Below are 23,861 nucleotides of genomic sequence, written 5' to 3'. Positions count from 1 at the left end.
TCTCAGGGACGAACAGGAACGTGGATTTTTAAAGGATATTTTTTCAAGGACCAACAGAAACCTGGATTTTTTAAAGAAAAATTGTTTCAAGCACCAACGAAACTTGGATTTTTTAAAGAAAAATTGTTTCAAGCACCAACGAAACTTGGATTTTTTAGAGGATATTATTTCAAGGACCAACAGAAACATGGACTTTTTAAAGGATATTTTTTAAGGACCAACAGAAACGTGGATTTTTTAAAGAATATTTTTTCAAGCACCAACGAAACTTGGATTTTTTAAAGGAAATTTTTTCAAGGACCAACAGAAACTTGGATTTTTTAAAGGATATTTTTTAAGGACCAACAGAAACGTGGATTTTTTAAAGAATATTTTTTCAAGCACCAACGAAACTTGGATTTTTTAAAGGAAATTTTTTCAAGGACCAACAGAAACTTGGATTTTTTAAAGGATATTTTTTAAGGACCAACAGAAACGTGGATTTTTTAAAGAATATTTTTTCAAGCACCAACGAAACTTGGATTTTTTAAAGGAAATTTTTTCAAGGACCAACAGAAACTTGGATTTTTTAAAGGAAATTTTTTCAAGGACCAACAGAAACGTGGATTTTTTAAAGGATATTTTTTCAAGGACCAATGTGGATTTTTAAAAGAATATTTTTTCAAGGACCAACGTGTATTTTTAAAGGAATATTTTTTCAAGGACCAACGTGAATTTTTGAAGAATATTTTTTCAAGGACCTATCGAAACATTGATTTAAAAAAAAAATCATAAACCATCAAAGTGGATTTTTAAAAAATTATTTTTTCAAGGACCTATCAAAACATTGATTTAAAAAAAAATCATAAAGCACCAACGTGGATTTTTAAAAAAAATTTCAAGGGCCAACGTAGATTTTAAATAGAATATTTTTTTCAAAAAATTCTTCAGTGACCAACGTGTATTTTCAAAAGATATTTTTTCAAGGACCAGCAGACACGTGGAATTTTCAATGAACTTTTTTTCAAGGACCAACAGACACTTGCGTTTTTTAATGAATATTTTTTCAAGGACCTAGAAAAAAGTGGATTTTTTGAAAATATATTTTCAAGGACTTTTTTCAAGGACCAACAGATATGCCAGAAACTTGGGTTATTTAAAGAATATTTTTTCTAGGATCAAGAAAAATGTGGGTTTTTTATTTTTTTTTTTTTTGCAAAGAACCTCAAAACTTGTATCTTGGAAAATATTTGTCAAGATTTTTGAAAATTACTTGCGTTATATAGTTTTATATTTTTATTTGTTTTCAATATTTCAATATCTTTTGCAAATTATCCTCAAAATTAAGTTTAAAAATCACCTTAAACGTACTTAACTTTCACCATATAATGATTTTATTCAATTTCTCATTGATTTCTTTTTTTTTCTCCTCCACTCACATTCTATTTAATATTCCATTCATTGACAAGTCTAAAACATAAATACACATTCGAAATGCCACAATGCATACACACACACACACTTGCATATAAATATATGTGTGTGCATGTAATTGCTTTATTGACAATTTTAAATAGAACGTGACTTAAATATTATGTTTGCTTTACAATAAAGTGTGCAACGGCAATGTAAACACACATTGACAGCTTGAGAACAGCAGGACAAGTGAGTCGCCATTTAATATCCGAAGAGGGCAAATGGAAGGACAGCTGAAAGAATGAAAAAAAAGGAAAACGGAAAAGCAAACATATATTAGAAATGGGTTGCCATTGCACAGAGTTTTCGAACCACACGAAAGGACTGCATTTGAAGGACTTAGTATTCAAAATAATATCAAATTTTTTTGTGTAAATCTTCGAAATATATTTATATTAAAAATCCTCACTCGTTTGATCCATGCAAAACTTTTCATAAAAATACCCATTTTTACACCAAAATACATTATATACAAAGAATTGGCTTCTTATGGTTATCTTGGCCCTTGAAAATTATGGTTCTGTGACTCTTCTAGTCGTTGCAAAAATATAGTTAAAAGTCCACGTTCTGGTTACCCTTTGTTCGTTGCCAAAGTCGTCTCACAGTATTCTCTAAGGATTTAAGGCTCTATTTGTCCAAATTTTAAAATGTCCACGATTTTGGGTCATTGAGAAAATATTTCAACATTTTATGTTATGTTTTGTTGGTCCTTGAACAAATATTGTAATATTTCACGCTATGAAACATTTTTCAAAAATTTACGTTTTGTTATTGTTTTGTCCTTACAAAACATTCTTCAAAAATCCAGGTTTTGGCAGTTTTTTTTTCTTGAAAAAATGTGTTTCAAAAACTCAAATGATGCAGCTCTGTTTGCCCTTGATTTTTTTGCCTTAAAAAATTTTTTTTTTCGCCTTAAAAAATATTTTTTTTTCATCGACGCCTTTCGGATTTGTCCTCTGGTGTTTAACAAATACTTTTTTTTGAATCCTTGTGGTCCTTGACAAAATGTATTTTTTTAATAATATATGCTTTCCAAAAATCCTTTTGGTCCTTACATTTTTTGGGCATATTCGCCTTATTTCTCTGGTAGATATATTCCTTATTTTGGGTCTATGAAAAACAATATTTTTAAGAAATTCGCTATTTCATCCACTTTTTGTGGCCTTGTTGCTCCATCAAAAAACATTCTTAAAAAATCAAGTTTTATGGCAGTGTTGGTCTTTTAAAAGCTCTAGTTCGGTCTAGAGAAGGCCTTTATGTGCTTCTCTACTTTTAAAGGCATTGAAAAGCTCTTCTACCCCTTTTGGGTATAGGATACCTTCAAGAGCTTTTTTATCTACAACTATCCGCTAACTATCAAAGTTCTTTAAAAGCTTTTTTTCTTTTTAAAAATTATAGTCTATCTATAGAAGACCCTTTAAAGCTCTCATCTGTGTAGATGATCTATAAAAGCTTTTATATATAAAGAAGACTTACCTATTGAATACTTTCAAAAGCTCTTTTAAAGCTCTTTAAAGCTTTCCTGATTATAAAAATCTTCTATTGTTCGTCTATGTTTAGAAGACCTATTTAACCTTTCATATGCGTATATGGTCTATAAAAGCTTTACTTTCTTAAGAACGTCTTGAAAGCTCTCTTCGATTATAGGAGACCTGTAAATTCCCCTCTGTTTATTAAAGGACATTCATAGCTTCTTCTATTTACAAAAGGTATTTGGAAAGTCGTCAATCGTTAGAAGATTTTTAAAAGCTATTATGTATCTGAACGGTATATATAAGCCCATGGAAAGCTTTTTTATCCATGGAATACCTATTAATGCTTTTCTGCCTTTAGATTCTGTGTAAGAAGTATACCATGAACATATCATCTTCATAATTAACCGGGTTTTAAAAAGCCCTTTGGCCTCCTAGCCACCTATAGGTTTCTGTATAGAATACCTGTCGGAGGTCTTCTTATATCTACAAAAAACTTAATAGCTTTTCTATCTATAGGACACCATGAAATGTTTTTTTTTTGCGTTTTATCTTTAGAAGACGTTAAAAAGATATCCGACTTCTATGCCTTTGTTTGTTTCTATAGATCCCCTTTAGGAACTACTTTATGTATAGAAGACCTATAGAAGCTTTTATGGAAGACCTTTAGAAGATCTTTCGTCTCTTTTCTCTCTGTAGAACACCTGTAAAAATACCACTTAAAGATACTTTGCCTATTGCAGATATCTAGACGGACTCCTGAATGTAAAATATATATTCAAGCATTTATAAGCCATATATTTATGAAAGACGTTTACAAAGTCTTCTTCCAGCTACGGAGACCTTTAAAGGGGTCCTCAATTTATAGAAGAAAGCCTTCCATCCTTAGAAGACCCTTAAACGGCCTTCTAAAGATAGAAAATCCATTAATGGTCTTAGCTTATTAGAACATCTACAGATAATCTCCCATCTATATAACACTTTAGGGTCTTAAACCTATGTAAAACTTACTGAGGGGAGAACTACTTAGGTCTAGAGAAGACCTACAGAAAACCTCCTATCCATTTTCCATTTCAGGGTCTTTAATATATAAAACTGTTAAATCTAAAGAGGTTCTTCAATCTTTGGTAGACTTTAAAGACCCTTTATGTGTCTTTTTATAACACTTCTATTTTGACATGATTTTCAGAAATTTGGAAATTTAGAAGTTGTATGGAAGGTCTCAAAAACTCTTTTCTTCATTTTTTAAAAATGGCAACCCTACTTCGCCGTAATACCTTCTAACTTCTTATGTTGACATGTGGCAAACCAACTCCCCAATCAAATGGCTGCCATTATCTAAGAGTAAGTGAATATTTGTGATTTGTAAGACAGGGGTGGTGACTGCGAATGGATGGTGCAATGTGAATGTATCGATAAGCATTTGGAAAACGTTTTGACCTTTTTTTCCCCTATTTGGCCAGAGTAAAACAAATATTCTGCATTCGTATCGAATGGAAAAACGTTCGAATATTAAAGACAACTATAAAGTCAATGATGTTGCTGCTGCATGCATGCATGTTCGATGCACTCTCGGGGTGAAACATAAAAAAGGACATTGGACAAGGACTCACGTATTATTGCAATGTTATTGTTTTGAAACAATTGCAGCAACTTTATGTTTTCATTGCTAAACTGGAAATGTGCCTAGACTTCAGAAGGATGTCTAGTTTTATTATTTTTTCGTTTTTTTGGTTTTTTTATTTTTGAACATTTCTAACGGAATGTCTTTTTTCTTTAAATAGCTCGTTACATATTTTTAAGTTTCTCTACTAGGACTTAGTTTATGTCTTCTTCGATAAATTATATTATATACAGGGTGAGTTAAAAAAACTGCAACAAAGTCAAACACCATCATTTTTATTTTTTTTTTTAAATTTTATTCAACGAAAGCAAAAAATGTCGAAAATAGCGTCAAATTTTAGAATAAGTTTAGATTTGTTCAAATTGGTAATCATTGGCACGAATTATGACCTTGAAACGGCCAATGAAATCGCCACACGCTGCCCGAATGTTGCTCTGCGGTATTTTGGTCCATTCCCGGCGAAGCGCTTGCTTGAGGTGATCGACACTTTTTTTAGTGCCAACCTTGCTTTCCAAAATACTCCAGACCCAATAGTCCAAGGGATTGGTATCCGAAAATTTCGTGGCCATTGTGCACTGGAAATGAAACGAGGAATCTCATTTTGTAACCATTCTTGAGTGGCGTGTGCTGAGTGCGATGGTGCTGAGTCCTGTTGGAATGTCCAAGGTCTGCGGCCAATATTTTTGCGTGCCCAAGGCTTTAATACACCCTCCAGAATATTTTCGCGATAATATTCGGCATTTATTCTGATGCCACGGTCGAATAATACAAGCGGAGAGCGACCATCGGCTATTATGGCGGACCACACCATCACTATGACCGGCGCATGAGTTCTGGTGGCCAACCGAAGGTGAACATTTTCAGCTGACCTCTTTGGCAAGTAAACACCATCAACACGGGGAAAACCAAATTCGGCAGTTCACCACTTTCGGTCAAGCGAAGCAACTCTTCAGCTCTTTTGTGTCTATTTTCTTTCTGTTGCGATATAAGTTCTTGCACTTTTTGAAATTTCAATGGCTTTACCCTGAGCTCATTTTTCAATATTTGCCGAATGGAATATTGCGATATTTTCAGCTCACGAGCCATTTTTCGGCCACTGCGACGTGGGTTTCGATCAAATCGCTTCTTTACTTTTCCACTTCCACTTCCACTTCCGATACCAGTGTCACGGTAACGAGTGATGGCACGAGGCACAAAAGATTTATTCACATTTAAATGCTGGAGTGCTCTAAGGATAGCCATTTGTGGTTTCCAGCCAAATATAAAGAAATCTCACTATCACGCTTGAATTCCATCACGAATAAATTTTTTTGTGGAAAATTCTCACCAAAATGCTTTTGTACGCTTGTAGACAATATAATGAGCTGTCACTGGAATAATTTTAACAGCTGTCGGTCGAGTGGCTTAGAAATGACTGAAGTCTGAAGTTGGTTCCATTTTTTTCGTCTCACCCGGTATGTGAGTAATTTATTTTTTTTATCTCCGAACCTTTTTTTTTTTCTTAAAAAGAATTTAAATAAATGTATTTCATATTCACATTGTGACTTCCCGTAGTCACTTCCCTTACTCCTGTGGAGAGTCAATTTTGTAAATTGGGCAACGAGCCATAAACTTACAAAACAAAAATGTTTTTTTTTTAATCTTTTTTCCTTAAAAATATATATATATATACATATGTACTGCATTCGTTTTTCTTTACAAGACTGAATACCGACTTAGCTTCCATTGCACTGATGACTTTGTGTTCGTGCTCACTTATGTGTATTTTTTAAAATGTCATAAGGATAAACACCCAACCCAAGCAACGGCTGACATGTGTGCCGGCAGCAGCTTCATACCAAAACAGAAAAAAAAAAAAACAAACTAGGAAGTATTTTTCACACAAAATGTTCAGTTGGAAAATAATACCACACCGACTACAAGTTAATGCGAGTGTAATTTTTGTTATGGTGTTGAGTCCTCTTTTTTTTTGTTCTCTGCTGACACCATGACATTTTGAGACAGGAATATATACATATATGTACATATATGTATATCGCAAGAAAAAGAGCACTTCATTTTATTTGTTTGGCTGTGGTGTTATGAACACTTTGGCTTTATTACTTTTACCTGTGACGAAAGAACAAAAACACTGAAGTTTATCTCTCCTCCCCCGCTCCCTCTACCACTTTGTCTCATTACAATGATGCATTGCGAAAATAAAAAAAAAACACAAATGTTGCATATTATCCTAAGTACCCCGAAAAGTATTTTAACAGCATCACTGTATTATGTATGAGCGCCTTAAAGATATGCAACAATTTAGAAAATACTAAAACATGCTTTTAAAGTAATTGTTGGAGGTGTCACACATTTTATATTTATTTTCAAAACAAAAAAAAAAATATTTTTAGTTTGCACTTCCATGGTTATTTCCACGATTTTCGAAACAGCCTTGAAGGGTGCTAAACTTTCACTTAAAATAATGAAAAACAGACAAATTTACTTAAATTAATGAATAAACTGTACATTTTAAAATCTCGTGTAAAATTGTGAATTTTAAAATAAATAAAACCTTTATTTCGATAATGCACGTTGTGACCGTATAAAATAATATATACCCTCTGTAGCCATAATCGTGGTGTTTTCATCCGATTCCATTGCCTGACTGACTGACTGAGAATCAACGCCCAGGAGAAGCAGCTGAAATACGAGTCTTGGTCATTCTTGGTGCGTAGGCGTGGGATAAGGCTGGGTTTTTGGAAATCCGTACTAAAAGGTTACGAAAAGTACTAAAATGTACTAAATATTTAATACTTTATATAGGACAAACGGAATGTGTCAGAATTCTGAAATTTGGGATTAGTGTCAATGATGGAGTGCAGGATCAATTTTCCAAATTATGTTTTTTAAATTTGAACTTTAGGATAAGGAAAAGTTCTAAAATGGTACAAATGTTCTAAAATGGTACAAAACTTCTAACTTCATGCTACCATTTTCGAACTATATGAACAGATAGAGCTAAAACTTGAAATTCGACATGAGAATTAAGGTTGGAAATTAAGTTTTGATATATAAATGTGATTCTGGAAATATGTACTAAGTGTGCGAACTATACTAAATAGTACTAAATTTGGAATCCTTTGGTTTAGGGTGAAGGGATGAAACTTAAATTTTGAAATTTTGTATTGGAGCCTCTGTTGGTGGTAGGTTTGTGATAAAGTGGTGGTTTTGCAAATGTGTGCTACTAGTGCGCGAAAAGTACAAAATCGTACTATAACTGCTACAATTTGGTGTTACGTGAACAGATAGTGCTTGAAATCTGAAATTTGGTTTGATCGATGTTCATTTGTAACCTGGACATATGGAGGTGGTTTCGGAATATAGATTTTCCAAAGGGTTTTCGGAAATCCAAACTCTAAGGTTCCGACAAGTTCTAAAATGGTACAAAACTTCTAAAATCGTACAATTTCGAACTATGTGAAACTTGATATTACAATCAAGGTTGGAAATAAAGTGTAATATATAAAGGTGATTCTGCAAATATGTACTAAGTGTACGAACGGTACTAAATTTGAAACAGGAAAAATCTGAGATTTTTAAATTTTGTATTGGAGTCTCTGTTGGAGGTAGATTTATCATAAATAGTTGGTTTTGGAAATGTATAATACATGTGCATGAAAAGTACTAAATCGTACTATATTTGGTACAATTTGATTTTGGGTGAACATATATTGTTTGAAATCTGAAATTTGGTATTGGGGTCCCAGTTCATTTCTAGTGTAGCCTGGACATATGGTCGTAGTTTCGGAAACGTGTACCATAATTTTTTTCAAAAAGTACGAAATGGTAATAAATTTAGTATTATGCAAAAGAATAGATATAAAGTTCTGAAATTCGATATAACAATTACTGATGGTCCCATATTTCTCCCATCCCATATTTTTTTCAAAAAATACTTCCTGGTAATAAATTTGATATTGGGCGAAGAATAGGACTGAAGCCCTCAAATTGAGATAAGGATGTTGTTTTGGAAATGTGTACTATAATTGTACAAAAAGTACTAAATTTGGTATAGCCTTTCACCCTACACCAAATTGGTATAGCCTTTCACCCTATACCTATACCAAATTTAGTACTTTTTGTACAATTATAGTACACATTTCCAAAACAACCTCCTTATTAATATTTAATACATTATATAGGACAGACGGAATGTGTTAGAAGTCTGAAATTTGGAATAAGTGTCAATGATGGAGTGCAGGATAAACTTTCCAAAGGATGTTTTTTTAAATTTGAACTTTAGAATTAGGAAAAGTTCTAGAATGGTACAAATGTTTTGAAATGGTACAAAACTTCTGACTTTATGGTACCCTTTTCGAACTATGTGAACAGATAGAGATAAAACTTGAATTTCGGAATGATAATCAACGTTGGAAATAATGTTTAATATATATAAGTGATTCTGCATATATGTGCTAAGTGTGCGAACTGTACTAAACTGTACTGTTGTTTTGGAAATGTGTACTATAATTGTACACATTTCCAAAACAATCTCCTTATCTCAATTTGAGGACTTCAGTCCTATTACTTCACCTAATACCAAATTTTGTACCATTTAGTATTTTTTGAAAAAAAATATGGGATGGGAGAAATATGGGACCATCAGTAATTGTTATATCGAATTTCAGAACTTTATAACTATTCTTTTGCATAATACTAAATTTATAACCATTTCGTACTTTTCGAAAAAAAAATATGGTACATATTTCCGAAACTACCTCCATATGTCCAGAGATAATATTCTGAAATTTAATATTAAGATTAAGGATGGTATATGTGTTTAAGATTTGAAGGTGGTTTTGGAAATACGTCCTATATTTGTACGGAAAGTACTAAATGGTACTAAATTTGGTAAGGGGTTAGAGCTGGAATCCTCAAATTTGATAACGATGTCTTTATTGGTATCTGGAATTAAGATTTGGAGGTTGTTTTAGAGATATGTACTCTAATTGTACGATATGTTCTGAATAGTACTATTTGTCGTATTGGATGAAGGAATATAGCTACAATCCGGAAATTTTACATAGATGTCACTGTTGGTGTCTGTGGTTAAAATATGAAGGTGGCTTAGGAAATGTGTACTATAGTTGTTTGAAAAGTGGTACTAAATTGGGTTTTGATTAAAGGGATAGGGATAAAATCCCGAAATTTGATATTGAGATTTTTGTTGCTATCTGGAAAAGTACTAAATAATTCCAAATTGGGTATTGGATGAATAAATAGGGCTGAAATCTTGAAATTTGATATAGATGTCACTGTTGGTGTCTGTTATTAAGATATAGAGGTGGTTTTGGTAATTTGTATTATAATTGTTCGAAAAGTTCTTAATGGTACTAAATTTGGTATCGGATGTATTGGAAAGAGATGAAATTCTGGAAATTGATATTGAGGTTCTGTTCGTATCTGGAATTTAGGTATGGAAGTGGTTTTGGAAATGGGTACTATGATACTTCGAAAAGTGCTAATTGGTACTAAATTGGGTATTGAGTGAATGGATAGAGCTGGGATCCCGAAATTTGATATTGAGGTCTCTCTTGGTATCCAGAATTTAGACATTGATGTGGTTATGGAACTGTGTACTATATTTTACAAAAAGCACTAATTTGTAATCAATTGGGTATTGATAAAAGATATAGATCTGGAATCCCGAAATTTGATATTGAGGTCTACGTTTGTATCTGGCATTGAGATGTGAAGGGGTTGGGTATAGGAATAAGGCTGAAATCCTGAAATTTCATTGTGATTTCACTGTTGGCGTCTGCAGTTTGGAAAGGTATACTAAAATAGTTCAAAAAGTACTAAGTGGTACTAGTTAGGGTATTGTGTGAAGGGATAGAGTTGGAATTATCAAATTCGATATTTAGGTCTTTGTTGATTTCCGGAATTTGGATATGGAGGTGTTTTTGGAAAGTTGTACTAAAATTGTACGAAAAGTAAGTAAATTTGCTGTCGGGTGAAAAATAGAGCTGAAATTTTATATAAATGTCAATGGAGGTCGTTTCGTCATCTGGTAATCGGGGATATGATAGATCTGAAATCCCAAAATTTTATATAGAGGTCTGTGTTAGTTTCTAGGGTTTACTTATGTAGACGTTGAAATTGCTTTGAATAGAAAAAATTGATGCGCGTCAATTGTGCAATAGTTTTACTACAAATCCTCCTCGGTAAACTTCAAAATTAATTATTTTAAAGATTTTTTTGTTGTAAAAGGTAAACATTTTCCCATTATTCTTTGGAAAAAAATTAATAATATGTAAATCCTTGAAAATCTGAAAATTTAGTATTTTGTCAAACTGAACAAATTTTGCCAATCGACTGCTAAAAAGGCCTAACACAAACTGTTGGGACGATTTTAAAATTTTAAGGTGGACTATTCATTGACGAAGTAGCGGGCACTTGCTAGTGCTTAATATTCAATTGGATTCTATATTTATACTGGAAATATGTTTATATATACTATATCATGTCTCATTTCTTTTTAGTTCAAAAAGTTCTGAAGAGCGCCTAAAAGTAGGCTTTAAATGTGCTAAAGATAAATTTAGAAAAATTATGATGTTTAATATGGCCTTTCACAAAAACTATCAGAATAGGTCTTTGGGCTCCCCTACCCATTCCATTATCGATTTTCTTGTGTGTTGTGATTTTGTGCTCGAGCTAACGGTATAGTCCATCCTAACTCTAAATATTTAAGAAAAATTCTTATTATTTTAATATGTTAGTTATTGAGAGTTTTGTGGTCATTATAAAAATACATGGTCAACCAAAATAATCGTTATAAGTCGGGTTACCAAACCATTTTTTAGATAATTAAATTAATCCTGACGATGATGAATTGTCGATAAATACGTTCAACTTTTAGTTACCAAAGTCCATAATAAGTAATTATTTAATTGACTGACTATATTAAAATAATGGGTGTGTAACCAGATTTGTAATGAGTATTTTTGCTGGATCTTAAATTGTGAGATTTTCAAATTCACCGCAAATACTAATTTTTGTTTAGATACGGAAAAGAAAATTGCTACCCAATTATATAAATTCCGAAAAAAATATTATATTCCTCCATAAATATATAAATCCATAAATATAATTAGATACCTTCATAATTTTAGCCAGCATCTAATTATCACTTGATTATACTTCAGCTGAAATCTAGCAGCATATTTCTTCGATTCATTTATTCCACGTGGAATACATATATCTTCTTTCAAATTAGTCACTCAAGTGAATCAGAATTTTCGAGTAGGAGTTCCGTCCTGAATGCATACAGTAAATAGAAACCCACAAAACTAACCTACGTTTTAAGGCTTCTTGGTTTGCCATACCATACCATACCATTCCGCTTCCAACAAGTATGAGTTCATTATGCAGTCAACACGTGCACAATTAATAAAACCTAATGAGCATACAATCAGCACACACACTTGTAGTAGCAGCATGTTCATTCGCTCATTTACAAAGTGTGTGGGTGTATGTGGATGGGTGTGCTAAAACTTTGTATTGGCACACACATTGCCTTCACTTTTTTCTACAATCCCCCCCGCAGAGTTGCCTTTGTAATGAAGACAAAAGACGACGACACCCTAGGATCCGAATCCTTGATGTGGGAATTATTTTCGTGTGGATTTTTCTTGTTTTTATATGTGTCGGTGTCGTTGCTACGCTTCAAGAAACCTAAAGGTTAATTAGCTGATTTTTTCGTTGTTGCGGAAGGTGTTATAAGCTGAGCGAGCGAATGAGCGAGCATAACAACACACAATTTTGCAAAGATGAATGACGATGGAGACGACGACGAAGGTGCTATGAAGAAGGTTATTTATTTCGCTGCAGAATCTGGTGTTTCTTTGATTGTTGATCCATAAAAAAACAACAATAAAATACACAATACCGATAATAAACTTCCGGTTTCAAAGGAAAAGTGGAAGAGTTTTATTTCTGCAATAATCATGGAAATGTTGGAGTGTGAAGTTGAGGGAAAATCTAAAAAAATCAAAGTTCTTCTTAAATTAGAAATGTAGATCGTTTACTTAAGGGCCTGACTGCACAAGATGCAACAGTGAAGTGATTTTCTCTTCAGTTATCTGTAACATTTTATAGCATACTTTTAGACGTTCCCCAGACTTTGTGGTTTAAAAAAATAATTAATTTATACTAATTAATATAAATATATTAAAAGTGCAGAATAAAAAAAATACAATGTTTGGTAGCTCCTCGAAGTATGGTATAAGAATTTAAAATATGCGCAAATCACTTTACATATGTCTCTAACCTAAGGTGTAATCGAGCCCTTTAGACGCAGGCTTCTGCTTCCAGTAGATACGTTATTTAAGTTCAATGTTAGAGGCAAATGTAAAGTAATTTTTCCCACAGTTATCTGTGGCACTTTTATAGCATACTTTAAGACTTTGCTCAGAATTGTTATAACCTCGATATATTCTTGATCAGCATACAATTCTATGTCGATTTAACGATGTCCGTCTGCCAGTTTGTCTGTCCGTCTGTGGAAATCACTTTAGCTTCCGAACGAACTGAATTAGGTTGATAAACTTTAATTCAGATGTGCGTTTGGTCTGCAGGACTTTTGGTATTGAAAATGGGCTTTATGGGCGTTTTGGTATAACCTGTACCTCTCTATATTCGGTATATAGATGATTTTGACGACATTATTCACCGGAATTGTTTCAAAATTCGTAATGTGTACCTGTGGCAGAAAATTGACTATTCGGGTCCACCTTAATATTATAGCCCCCATAAAACCGTACCACCCTGTGGGGTTATATAAGACCACGTTTACGTAGAGCCTGTGCCTCACTATATTCGGTATTTTGATGATTTTAGTGACATTATTCACCGGAGTCGTTTCAAATTTCGTAACGGGTACTGTTATTAGGGTCCACGTCATCTTATAGACCCCATATAACCGTACCACCCTACATCAGGTGTTTTGATGATTTTAGCGACATTATTCACCGGAATTTTTTTAAATTTCGTATTTGCAGTTGATAACACATACTAAAACCTGTGGCAGAAAATTAGCCCATGCAGGTCGAGGTCTTTCTATAGCCTCCATATAACGTAACCCTCCTATATTCGGTAATTGCTCACCCGAATTGTTTCAAATTTCGTATTGTGAGTTCGATATGGGTACTACAGCCTGTGACGGAAAATTGCCTTTGCAAGTCCAGGTCTTCGTATAGACCCCAATAAAACGGTAACTCCTTATATTCTGCATTTTTATGATTTTAAGTATTTTTCAGCGATTTTTTTATGTCAGTCCGTCTGTCTGTCCATCTATTTTTGTGAACAAAATGCAGATCGCATTTATTGAGATGAAATTTTCTAAACAAAATTTGTTTGGCCCAAAGACGAACTCTATTGAAATTGGTGAGAATCGCTTAAAATTTAGATATAGCTCCCATATAAATCTGCAACCGATTTCGGGTTAATTTTGCACCAAATTGCACATCCGATCCGAATTTAGTCTTGAAGGAAGTACATCGAAAATCGATTCAGATATAGCTTTAGCTCCTATTAATATTTTTCATCCGATTTGGTGTTAAGTCCCTCACATTCGTAATATGCACCCCACAAGAATGATATTTGGTACCAGATATCAGATACAGCCCAGAAAGATAGGTTCAGATTTAGATAAAGCTCCCATATATATCTTCAACCGATTTGGAGTTAATTGAGCACCAAATAGCCAATATCAGTCCAAATGACCTGATTTTTGAAATGACTACATCCGACCGCTTTCGGTCCAGAAAAAAGTACATCAAATTTGAATATTCAGTTCAGATATACCTATAGCTCTATATATATTTATTTCATCCGATTTGGGGTTTTAAGCCCCTCACATGCGTAATATGCACTCCACAGAAATGATATTTGGTACCAGATATCTTATAGAGCTCGAAAATATCTTTGACAAATTTTATCCAGATCGGCTCAGATTTGGATATAGCTCCTATATATATCCTTATTGCCATTGTAGGTTTAGTGTGCAAATAATGGCTAATATCAGCCCAAATGGAGTGAATTTCGGACGTTCGTTTCTATTTGGTGGAACTCGGCTCCGACATATATATTTTTAATATAACCCTCTCCTTTTTCATATTCCCTCCTTCCACGAAGTGATATCATGCACTCTATAGCAATGTATTTTGTATAAAAGATAAAAATGTCTCCGTCAAATTTGGTTAAAATCGATTCAGAATTGGATATGCCTTTAATATATATGTTTCTTCTGAACTGTTGATAGGTGTTATGATCTAGTCCAAATAAGTTATTATGTTAAAGGAGCTCTACTAAATATGCATAGTGGTGTATGCCTAACTTTTGACTTTTCCTTACTTGTTTTAATTACCAAATGGTGGGGGTATTCAAAGTTCGGCCGAATTTACTGCTTTTTTAATTGTTTTATCTAAAAAGTAACGCTTTATGGTATAAATAAATATAAATATGCTAAAATTACGGAATAAATAAAATACTAGTGTATTTATGGTATTTTAAATTGCTGGGAGCCCCTTTAAGTATGCTATACGAATTTAAAATATGAAAAACGTATTTTACATATTCCTCCAACTCAAAGTGTAATAGGGCCTTTAGATTTGGGATTCTGTTACATTTTCTTCTCCGCCACAATTTAAACTAACAACTGAATATTTATTTAAAAAAACCTTAAAAATAAACTATAATTTCCCTTTGTAAAAACCCTCCAATAAATCCCCTCTTTAATGTTGCCATTAATATTTCGTATAATTAACAAAAAAAATTCATTTCTTCTTAAATAAACATTGCCTTAAGTAAACATTTGCTGTAAAACAGAGCACTCTAGTCAAAAGCCTAAAAGTAGGCTTTTTTTGAAAGAAAAAAAATATTGTGTAATTAATTAAAAACAATAAACAATAGTGTGTTTACATAGTCTCTTTGGCTCTACTATCTCTCTCCCTAACCCTCTCTCTTTCTCTCTGCCACTCTTTGTGTTTATCCACTACAATTTTCATCCAACTGATTTCTTTTTAATTATATTTTGTGTTTATTTTTCATTTGCCCTCTATAAGCATTAACTTTAAAAATTACCTTTACCTCCCTCCCCCGCCCCTGAAAATCTCTATACCTTTGTCTTTAATTAATCCGTATGTATCTCTGCTTTTAATGTTTCATTACAGATCTCCTCATCGAAATGCTGGGTGTCTTGGCCAGCTACAGTATAACCGTCAAGGAACTAAAACTACTGTTCGGCACCATGAAAGCCGTAAATGGCAAATGGCCACGCCACTCGGCCAAATTGTTAAATGTTTTACGACAAATGCCACATCGTAATGGTCCTGATGTATTTTTTAGTTTTCCAGGACGTAAGGGTTCGGTAAGTTTGGATTTTTTTTATGTTTTTCCTTTGTTGTATTTTAATATTTGTATGACTACAATGTATATGCAAAGTTGTGTGTATGTATGCGTTCTTTATCCATAATTTATATTTGACAATCAAATCTTTTGTAGCCATAGGGGAGGAAATGATTATGGGAGTTTTGTATAAGTAATTCTTATTTTATAAATGGGGTTTAAGTGAATAAGTGTCGATCCAAAAATTAGGTTTACAACCGCGTGAAATATTTCGTGTTCTCCAATTTTTTTCAATAAAAGTAACGAACAAGCGCCATCTATTAATATAGGGCGAACGTATAGTTATAGGAGACCGAAATTTTTTAGGCATACTTTCAGGATGACAATACAATATTAACACATTACGTCATTGGACATATAGAATATAAAAATTAAATCGGGTATATAATGTGAAAAATCGATGATTCGTCATCACCAAACGTTTTACGACCAATAATTATGAATAATATCGAGCGCCATCTATTATCGATAGTATGAAAATAAGCATAATTTCAGCCAGAAATGTACCAATGGGTTTCATGAATTTACAATTAGGAGTGATTTGAGAACACTGGTTCCAGGGACATTTGAAAATTTCATAAATTGTCATTGCTAAACATTTTAAAACCAAATAAAAAAATAATTTTTTAATTTCTAGCGCCATCTATTGATTTTAGAAATTCCTGGTTATTTTCGCAAGGCGAAAATTTTTCAATAACAAAATGGCTTTAGATAAGAACATATTATAGAATAATATGGGAAATTTCATTGGTTTTTTTCAGTAGATGGCGTTCGTATTGGAAAATATGTTGTCACGATATCATGGCATAGCATAATGCTGTAATTGGACAGACCTGTCATTTTATAGGGATTTAGCTGATTTTTATCGATTAAATGATCACGGAAATGCTCTGGAATAGATTTTGAGACATGTCTACTGCTTTTTTTCCTCGGCTTTCCAAAATTTTTTCGTTATTTCGCAATTACATATTTCTGAAAGTTTCTAATGAATTCTTTGGCATGTAGGTGGCCATCTATTGCCTGATAGACAAATTAAATGACCATATGTATTTTGCCCAATCGTTAAAGTTTTATGTCTTGGATATAATATAGTAAGATGTGACATTTAATTGTTGTTTTGTTTCAAAAGATGGCGTTAGTAGTGATATTAACAGATTGTTATAACGATTTCTAAAATTGTATGCTCTGGAATAGATTTTTGTGCCAATATCTATAGTTTTTCATGCATTTATTTGCTAGTTTCCGACATTTTTTCGCGATTTCGAAATAACATATTTCTTTAATTTTTTAATACATTTGTGTCATGTCGTCGGCCATCTATCGCCTGATCGAGGCATTACTAGGCCATATGCATTTTACCCAATCATTATAGTTTTATATCTTTTCCCCAAAATGGCGCCCGGTGATCGTTAATAAAAATTGATGTTCAAAGCTAAATATTATTCATAAAAAAAACAAAATGCTGGTAGGGACAAAATGTTAGCAAAATTCTTGCTAAAAACGACATTCAAGAAATAGTAGTAGGCAGATATGGGGTTCCAGGCAATTTCTTATCAAATTGCAATAAGCTTCGACACCCATTGTATTGAATTCGAATTAGCATAAACTAAATGTGTAAAAAGGGCGGTAAACATTATTTTCTGTAATTTTGCAATTTGTCACCTCACCAATTTAATAAGTAGGTGGGTTATGGGGTAGTAAAAAGCATATTTGTTGGCCCACACCCAATTAGATAAAATGCAGATGGCACCTCTGTGATCATTATCAGAAATCAATGTTCAAAGGAAAAAAGGCTTGAGAAAAACAATACTATGTAGTTAAGCGGGGGTATGCATATTCTTATAAAATTTTACTGAGCGTCGACATAAATCTGTTGTACCACCAGTGCTGCTTAACCCCAAATATGATGAATGGGAATTAAACTTTATGTGGATAAAAATTAAAGTAAATAGTAGATGGTTTATGGCGGACAGAGAAAATTTTATAAAGTGGCACACTTCACAAAAAGCAAGAGTAGGTAGTTGTGCCGGTCCTGGAAAATTCTTATTTGACTTTTATAAAGCTTTTACGATGAGTTCTTATAAAAATACTCTTATCCTTGGAATAAACCCCTTTTTTACCACCAGTGCTGCGTTTTACCAAATATGTGAATTTGAATTGGCATACATTGTGAAAAAAATTGTTTTTTTTTTTTTTCTGTAGTTTTAAGATTCGAATATTCACTTGTGAAACTACTTCTTCGCAAAATATAAGTAGTTTGTTTATGCCGTAACTGAAATATATTATTAAAACTCGACACAGACATACAGTGCCACCAAAGTTGAAGTGTAGTGAAAAGTAGATGTCGTTCTGCACTCGTTCGAATAGGCGGATGTCAGTTCATATTACATTTGAAATAAGGAAATTAGTTTTATTGGTGAAATCTAGATGGAGCCCCATGACCGTTAGCAAAATCACGAATTAAGTGTTTACAAACCTAGAAATATGCAAAGAAAACCCTAGAAATATGTTTTTATACCCTCCACCATAGTATGGAGGTATATTAAGTTTGTCATTCCGTCTGAAACACCTCGAAATCTACATTTTAGACCCCACAAAGTATATATTCTTTATCAGTATAAAATTCTATGTCGATTTAGGGACGTTCTTCCGTCTGCCCCTATCCGCCTGTGGAAATCACAGGCGTATAGCCCCCATATAACGGTACCTTCCGAAATTCGGTATTTTGATGATTTTAGCTACATTTTTCACCGAAATTCTTTCGACTTTGCTATTTGAAGTTCGTAATAGATACTACAGCATAAAACAGAAAATGGGCAAAGTAGGTCCACGTCTTCGTATAGCACCCATATAACGGTACCTCCCGATATTGGGTATTCTGATGATTTTAGAGACATTATTTACCGGAACTATTTCAAATTTTGTATTTGAAGTTCGTAATGAATACTACAGCCTATGACAGAAAATTGTCTGTGCAGGTCCACGTTTTATAACCCCCATGGTACCTCCTTATGTACGGTATTTTGATGATTTTAGCTACATTATAAACAGATTCTATTTCAAGTTTCGCATTTGAATATTGTAATAGCTTTTGACATAAGTTGCCTATGCAGGATCACATCGTCGTATGGACCTTAATATAAGGCTACATTCGGTATTTTTAAGATTTTAACGGATTTTATTTTTTTGAAAATTACCAAATTTTTATCAAATGGTGGAGGGTATTCAAAGTTCGGCGCGGTCGAACTTACAACTTTTTTCTGGTTTTAGTATGAAGACTCTTAAGAGAATTATGGTCATTATTTAAAATAATATTAAATATTATTAAATTATTTTTCAATGACATTACAAGTATGATTTTGCTATCTTGTACAAAAAATATTCTCCAGAAAAGCTCTATATGCCTGAAATTATTTTTTCGTCGCTTCGTCTCTAATTTGGCCTTAATATTTATGACATTCCTAGGTTCTAGGTAGATCAAAAACAGGCCTTTAATTCTTGAATAAAAAATATCTTAATTTTTATGTTTCCCTATAATAATCCTATTCTGTCCCGACTTCCTTTACATTTTTGCAATCATATTTTTTATTGCCATTCACATTTTTTTTGCGCACGCTTCCCATTTACATTAAAGAATGAATGAATGCATTTACTATGGCAAAGATGGTGACTACCTTTTTGGCATCATCTGTTTCAATAGCACCAGCAAATTGCTCCTTTTTTCAGTGCGCTCGCTAAATTGTATTTGTACTCATACAAAAGAAGAAGGAGGAGGAGAAGCAGAAAAATCCCTCACTACAAGATAGCACCTTGTGCGAGCTTGATTCAAACAATCTGTTTCGACTAAAAGGCTTTCCCCCACTTTCACTTCCTCTCTCGCCATATCCACACGGCAGACAATTGTAAGTCCAAGCGAATACATTTCCAACACGTTATGTGTATGAATTGGGCATTATTTATATTTCAATTCAGGGTGCTCGTTAGGGTTTGTGTATGGGGAAGAGGGTTCACGGAATACGGAAGGGAGTTATACCTACATATATGTGTCCTGATTCGGTTCCAGGGAGTTGTTACCAATTTTTATTTATTTCGTTCTGTTTCGACGATGTTTTTTTTTTTTTTGTCCATCTTTCGTTTGTCGTTTAAGCTTCTGTGAGACAACATTTTATGGTGCATTACATGCCCGTTGTACTCTCTCGCTCTCTCCCTGAGAGTAAATATAACATGCTGTGCTTCTTTAGTTTTGGATTTTATTGGATTTGGTAAACGAAAAACGGGAAATGCTGAAGGAAAACAAGGACACATGTTTGTGTGCATGTCAAAGTATAAGCCACAAAAAAAAGCGAATTCTGTAGTTTATGGTTTGTTGTTTTTTTTTTTTGTTGGTTCTGTTGCAATTTTATTAACAAACATAAATTGAAGCATTTGGTGGTGTCCCATATTTTTTGGGGCAGAAGAAAAATCACGCAGTTTGTAATGAAGGGACAAAAGTTAAGTTTAAGGATTTTGGTAAATTAAGATTTAAATTTTACAGTTTTAGAATTAAAAAAAAAACAAGTTAGAAAGTATTAGTCGGTTTTCCCAAACCAATGTTCGATTATTTAATTTTATTTTGACTTGATTATTTAAATTCTTGACCCTGTATGGCGTAGGTTCCGGATGAATGGGCCAATATTGACCATTTCGTATCGGACCTAAATAAATATGAAATAAATTTTGCGGCGTGCCAGGTTTGGACAATATTGGTAACTTCCTTCACTTTGTATGAGATATGTGCGATTTTGTCTATTTTCGCACCTAACCTGAACTGATGCTAATTTTAGGATTTTCAAAGTTGGAACAAAATCGGATTATCCTTTCTCTTTATGTGCATATATTTTTTTATTTATTTTATTATTATTATTATTATTATTATTATTATTATTATTATTATTATTATTATTATTATTATTATTATTATTTTTATTATTATTTTTATTTTTATTATTATTATTATTATTATTATTATTATTATTATTATTATTATTATTATTATTATTATTATTATTATAATATTATTATTATTATTATTATTTTTATTATTATCTTTATTATTATTATTATTATCATTATTATTATTATTATTATTATTATTATTATTATTATTATTATTATTATTATTATTATTATTATTATTATTATTATTATTATTATTATTATTATTATTATTATTATTATTATTATTATTATTATTATTATTATTATTATTACTATTACTATTATTATTAATATTATTATTATTATTATTTATTTTTTTTTTTTGAAACTTTTAAATTTTTTTTGGCGAGGTATCTCAAAGAGTATACCGATTTTGCCCATCTCCGAACTTCATCTATGTTTGATAATAATTTTACGATGAACCAAGTTTGGACCAAATCGGATACTCCCATCGAGAGTTATCGTGAGCATCAGCCAGACAGACGGACGGACATCGCTAGAGAGACTCCACATAGAGATGATCGACACTGGTATTTTTTAGTGCCAACCTTGCTTTCCAAATCACTCCAGACACAATAGTCCAACGGATTGGTATCCGGAGATTTTAGTGGCAATTGTGCGCTAGAAATGAAGCGAGCAACCTCAGTTTTTAACAATTCTTGGGTGGCGCGTGCTGAGTGCGATGATGCTGAGTCCTGTTGGAATGTCCAAGATCTGCGACCAAAATGTTTGCGTGCGCCCAAGGCTTAATTACACCCTCCACAATATTTTCGCGATAATATTCGGCATTTATTCTGATGCAACGGTTGATTAATACGAGCGGAGAGCAACCATCGGTTGTTATGGCGCCCCACACCATCACCATGGCCGGCACTTGAGTTCTAATGGCCAACCGAAGGTGCACATTTTCAGCTGACCTCTTTGGCACGTAAACACGATAATTTTGTTTGTTTACAAACTGCTGAACAACGGATGTTTTCTCATCGGAGGAAACCAAATTTGGCAGTTTATCACTTTCGAAGCAACTCTTTAGCTCTTTTGAGTCTATTTTCTTTTTGTTGCGGTGTAAGTTCTTGCACTTTTTGGAATTTCAATGGCTTTACCCCGAGCTCATTTTTTAATATTTGCCGAATGGAATATGGCGATATGTTCAGCTGCGCCGCGGGTTTCGATCAAGTCGCTTCTTTATTTTCGAATCATTTCTGCTGATCTTGCTGTTTTCTTCCGTTCACTTCCTTGACGTCGGGCTACGATTCTAGTATCACGATATCGAGCGATGGTACGAGACACGAAAGATTTATTTAAAATTAAATGCTGGAGTGCTCTAACGATAGCCACCTTTGGTTTTCCAGCCAAATATAAAGAAGTCACACTATCACGCTGGAATTACATCACGAATAACTTTTTTTTCTGGAAAATTCTCACCAAATTGCTTTTGTATGCTTGTAAACAATATAAGGAGCTGTCACTGGAATAATTTTAAGAAATGACAGCAGTCTGAAGTTGGTTGCAGTTTTTTCATCTCACTCTGTATACCCTATCTTACCATATGGCTTAGGTTATAAAAAATTAACCAATTTTTTTCACAACCCCAATGTTTTTCTATTTATTTTAGTAACAAAGTCTGAAATTTATTCCCAAAATATTGAGATTTTTCTAGTTTGTAATTTTTTTCTTTCCAAAAAGACAATACATTTCTCAAACTTTACCCCCACTACCCCCATAGATGATCCCCAAGCTCATTAATTCATAAATGCAAAATTTCACCAAAGCTGTTTTATGTGCATATATTGGCACAAAGTTATGCTAGTTTTGAATACTAAATAGTTTTTATATCATCGCTGACACTTTTGGCAGACATAAATAATAGTATTTACCACCAGAACATGACCCGGCAACATAGCCACAAAAACTAACCAAACTACAGCTACTGCAACTACTGACACTACTTTTAAATCTCTATTTGCATTTGTTGGATGTTAGATGTGTTCTGCTGTTGTTGCTTCTGCTGCCATTTGAATTGAACACACATTTAACTTAGGTTGCTAATGGCAATTTTCCAAGCCAAAGTTGGTAAAATTAATTTAGAAAAATCATCACTCTCGGAAAAGTTGTACTTTTATTTCAGGAATGGAATGGAAATAAAAAACAAGGAGATCACAATTGAAAATGCTCATTTTGGTGTTTTGTTTTTTGCTTTTTTTAGTTAGAGTATTAAAATAAATCCTACCACAAAAACAAAAGTTGAAAACATTTTGTTTGCTTGGGACACATACTCAATCATCGCACAAGAAATTGAAGTGCCACTTGTAGATAAGGTAAATTTTGTAAAATATTTGCAAGGGTTTAAAGTTTGTATGTGAATGGGTTAGCCTGTAATGCATGTTTAGTGTGAATTTTCGGGAAAGTAATGAATTTCCGATTGTTTTGTGAAATATTTGAAATCTAATATACCCCACTTCTCATAAATTAAAATCAAAATATAAATTTGAAGTTTAATGTTTAAAACGTTAAAAAGTCTATAAACATTTTTCTCACAAGAATTGGAAAGAAAATATAAATTCACTGCAAGATGTCGTCTCTAATTAATTTCCAGCGAGGTTTTTTTCCAAAGTCATTACTTTGGTGATAATTTATGTTAATTTGTTTATAAAGTAAATTGTGTTATACAAAATCCGGTAATAATATGGATTGCTCTAGAATCATAAGAGAAATAAAAGGTCACTACCATATATCGCTTCTAATAAATTTCCTGCAATTGTTCCAAATGCATCTTGTTCATAAATTTTATAATTTTTTTTATATCCATACTATGGATGGTATAACTTCGTCATTTCGTTTGTAACTCCTCGAAATATTCATGCAATATCCAACAAAGAATATAT

At 32.8% G+C, this 23,861-nt stretch overlaps 1 protein-coding gene across 10 annotated transcripts in view; it reads left to right on the top strand.

Moving 5' to 3' along the window:
- The window catches only part of LOC101897857 (neurobeachin), a 236,395-nt gene that overhangs the window by 88,388 nt on the left and 124,146 nt on the right, over positions 1-23,861 (top strand). For all 10 annotated transcript variants that reach the window (XM_059122131.1, XM_059122136.1, XM_059122129.1 and 7 more), the window contains exon 4: positions 15,765-15,961. In XM_059122131.1, the coding sequence (XP_058978114.1) occupies positions 15,765-15,961 (197 nt within the window). The remainder of the gene's footprint in view (positions 1-15,764; positions 15,962-23,861) is intronic.

This window comes from Musca domestica, unplaced genomic scaffold (assembly GCF_030504385.1).
Source record: "Musca domestica strain aabys unplaced genomic scaffold, Musca_domestica.polishedcontigs.V.1.1 2, whole genome shotgun sequence".
NCBI classification, from domain to species: Eukaryota; Metazoa; Arthropoda; class Insecta; order Diptera; family Muscidae; genus Musca; species Musca domestica.
Note: the sequence above shows the minus strand (reverse complement) of the source record. Positions and strands in the feature narration are given on the sequence as shown.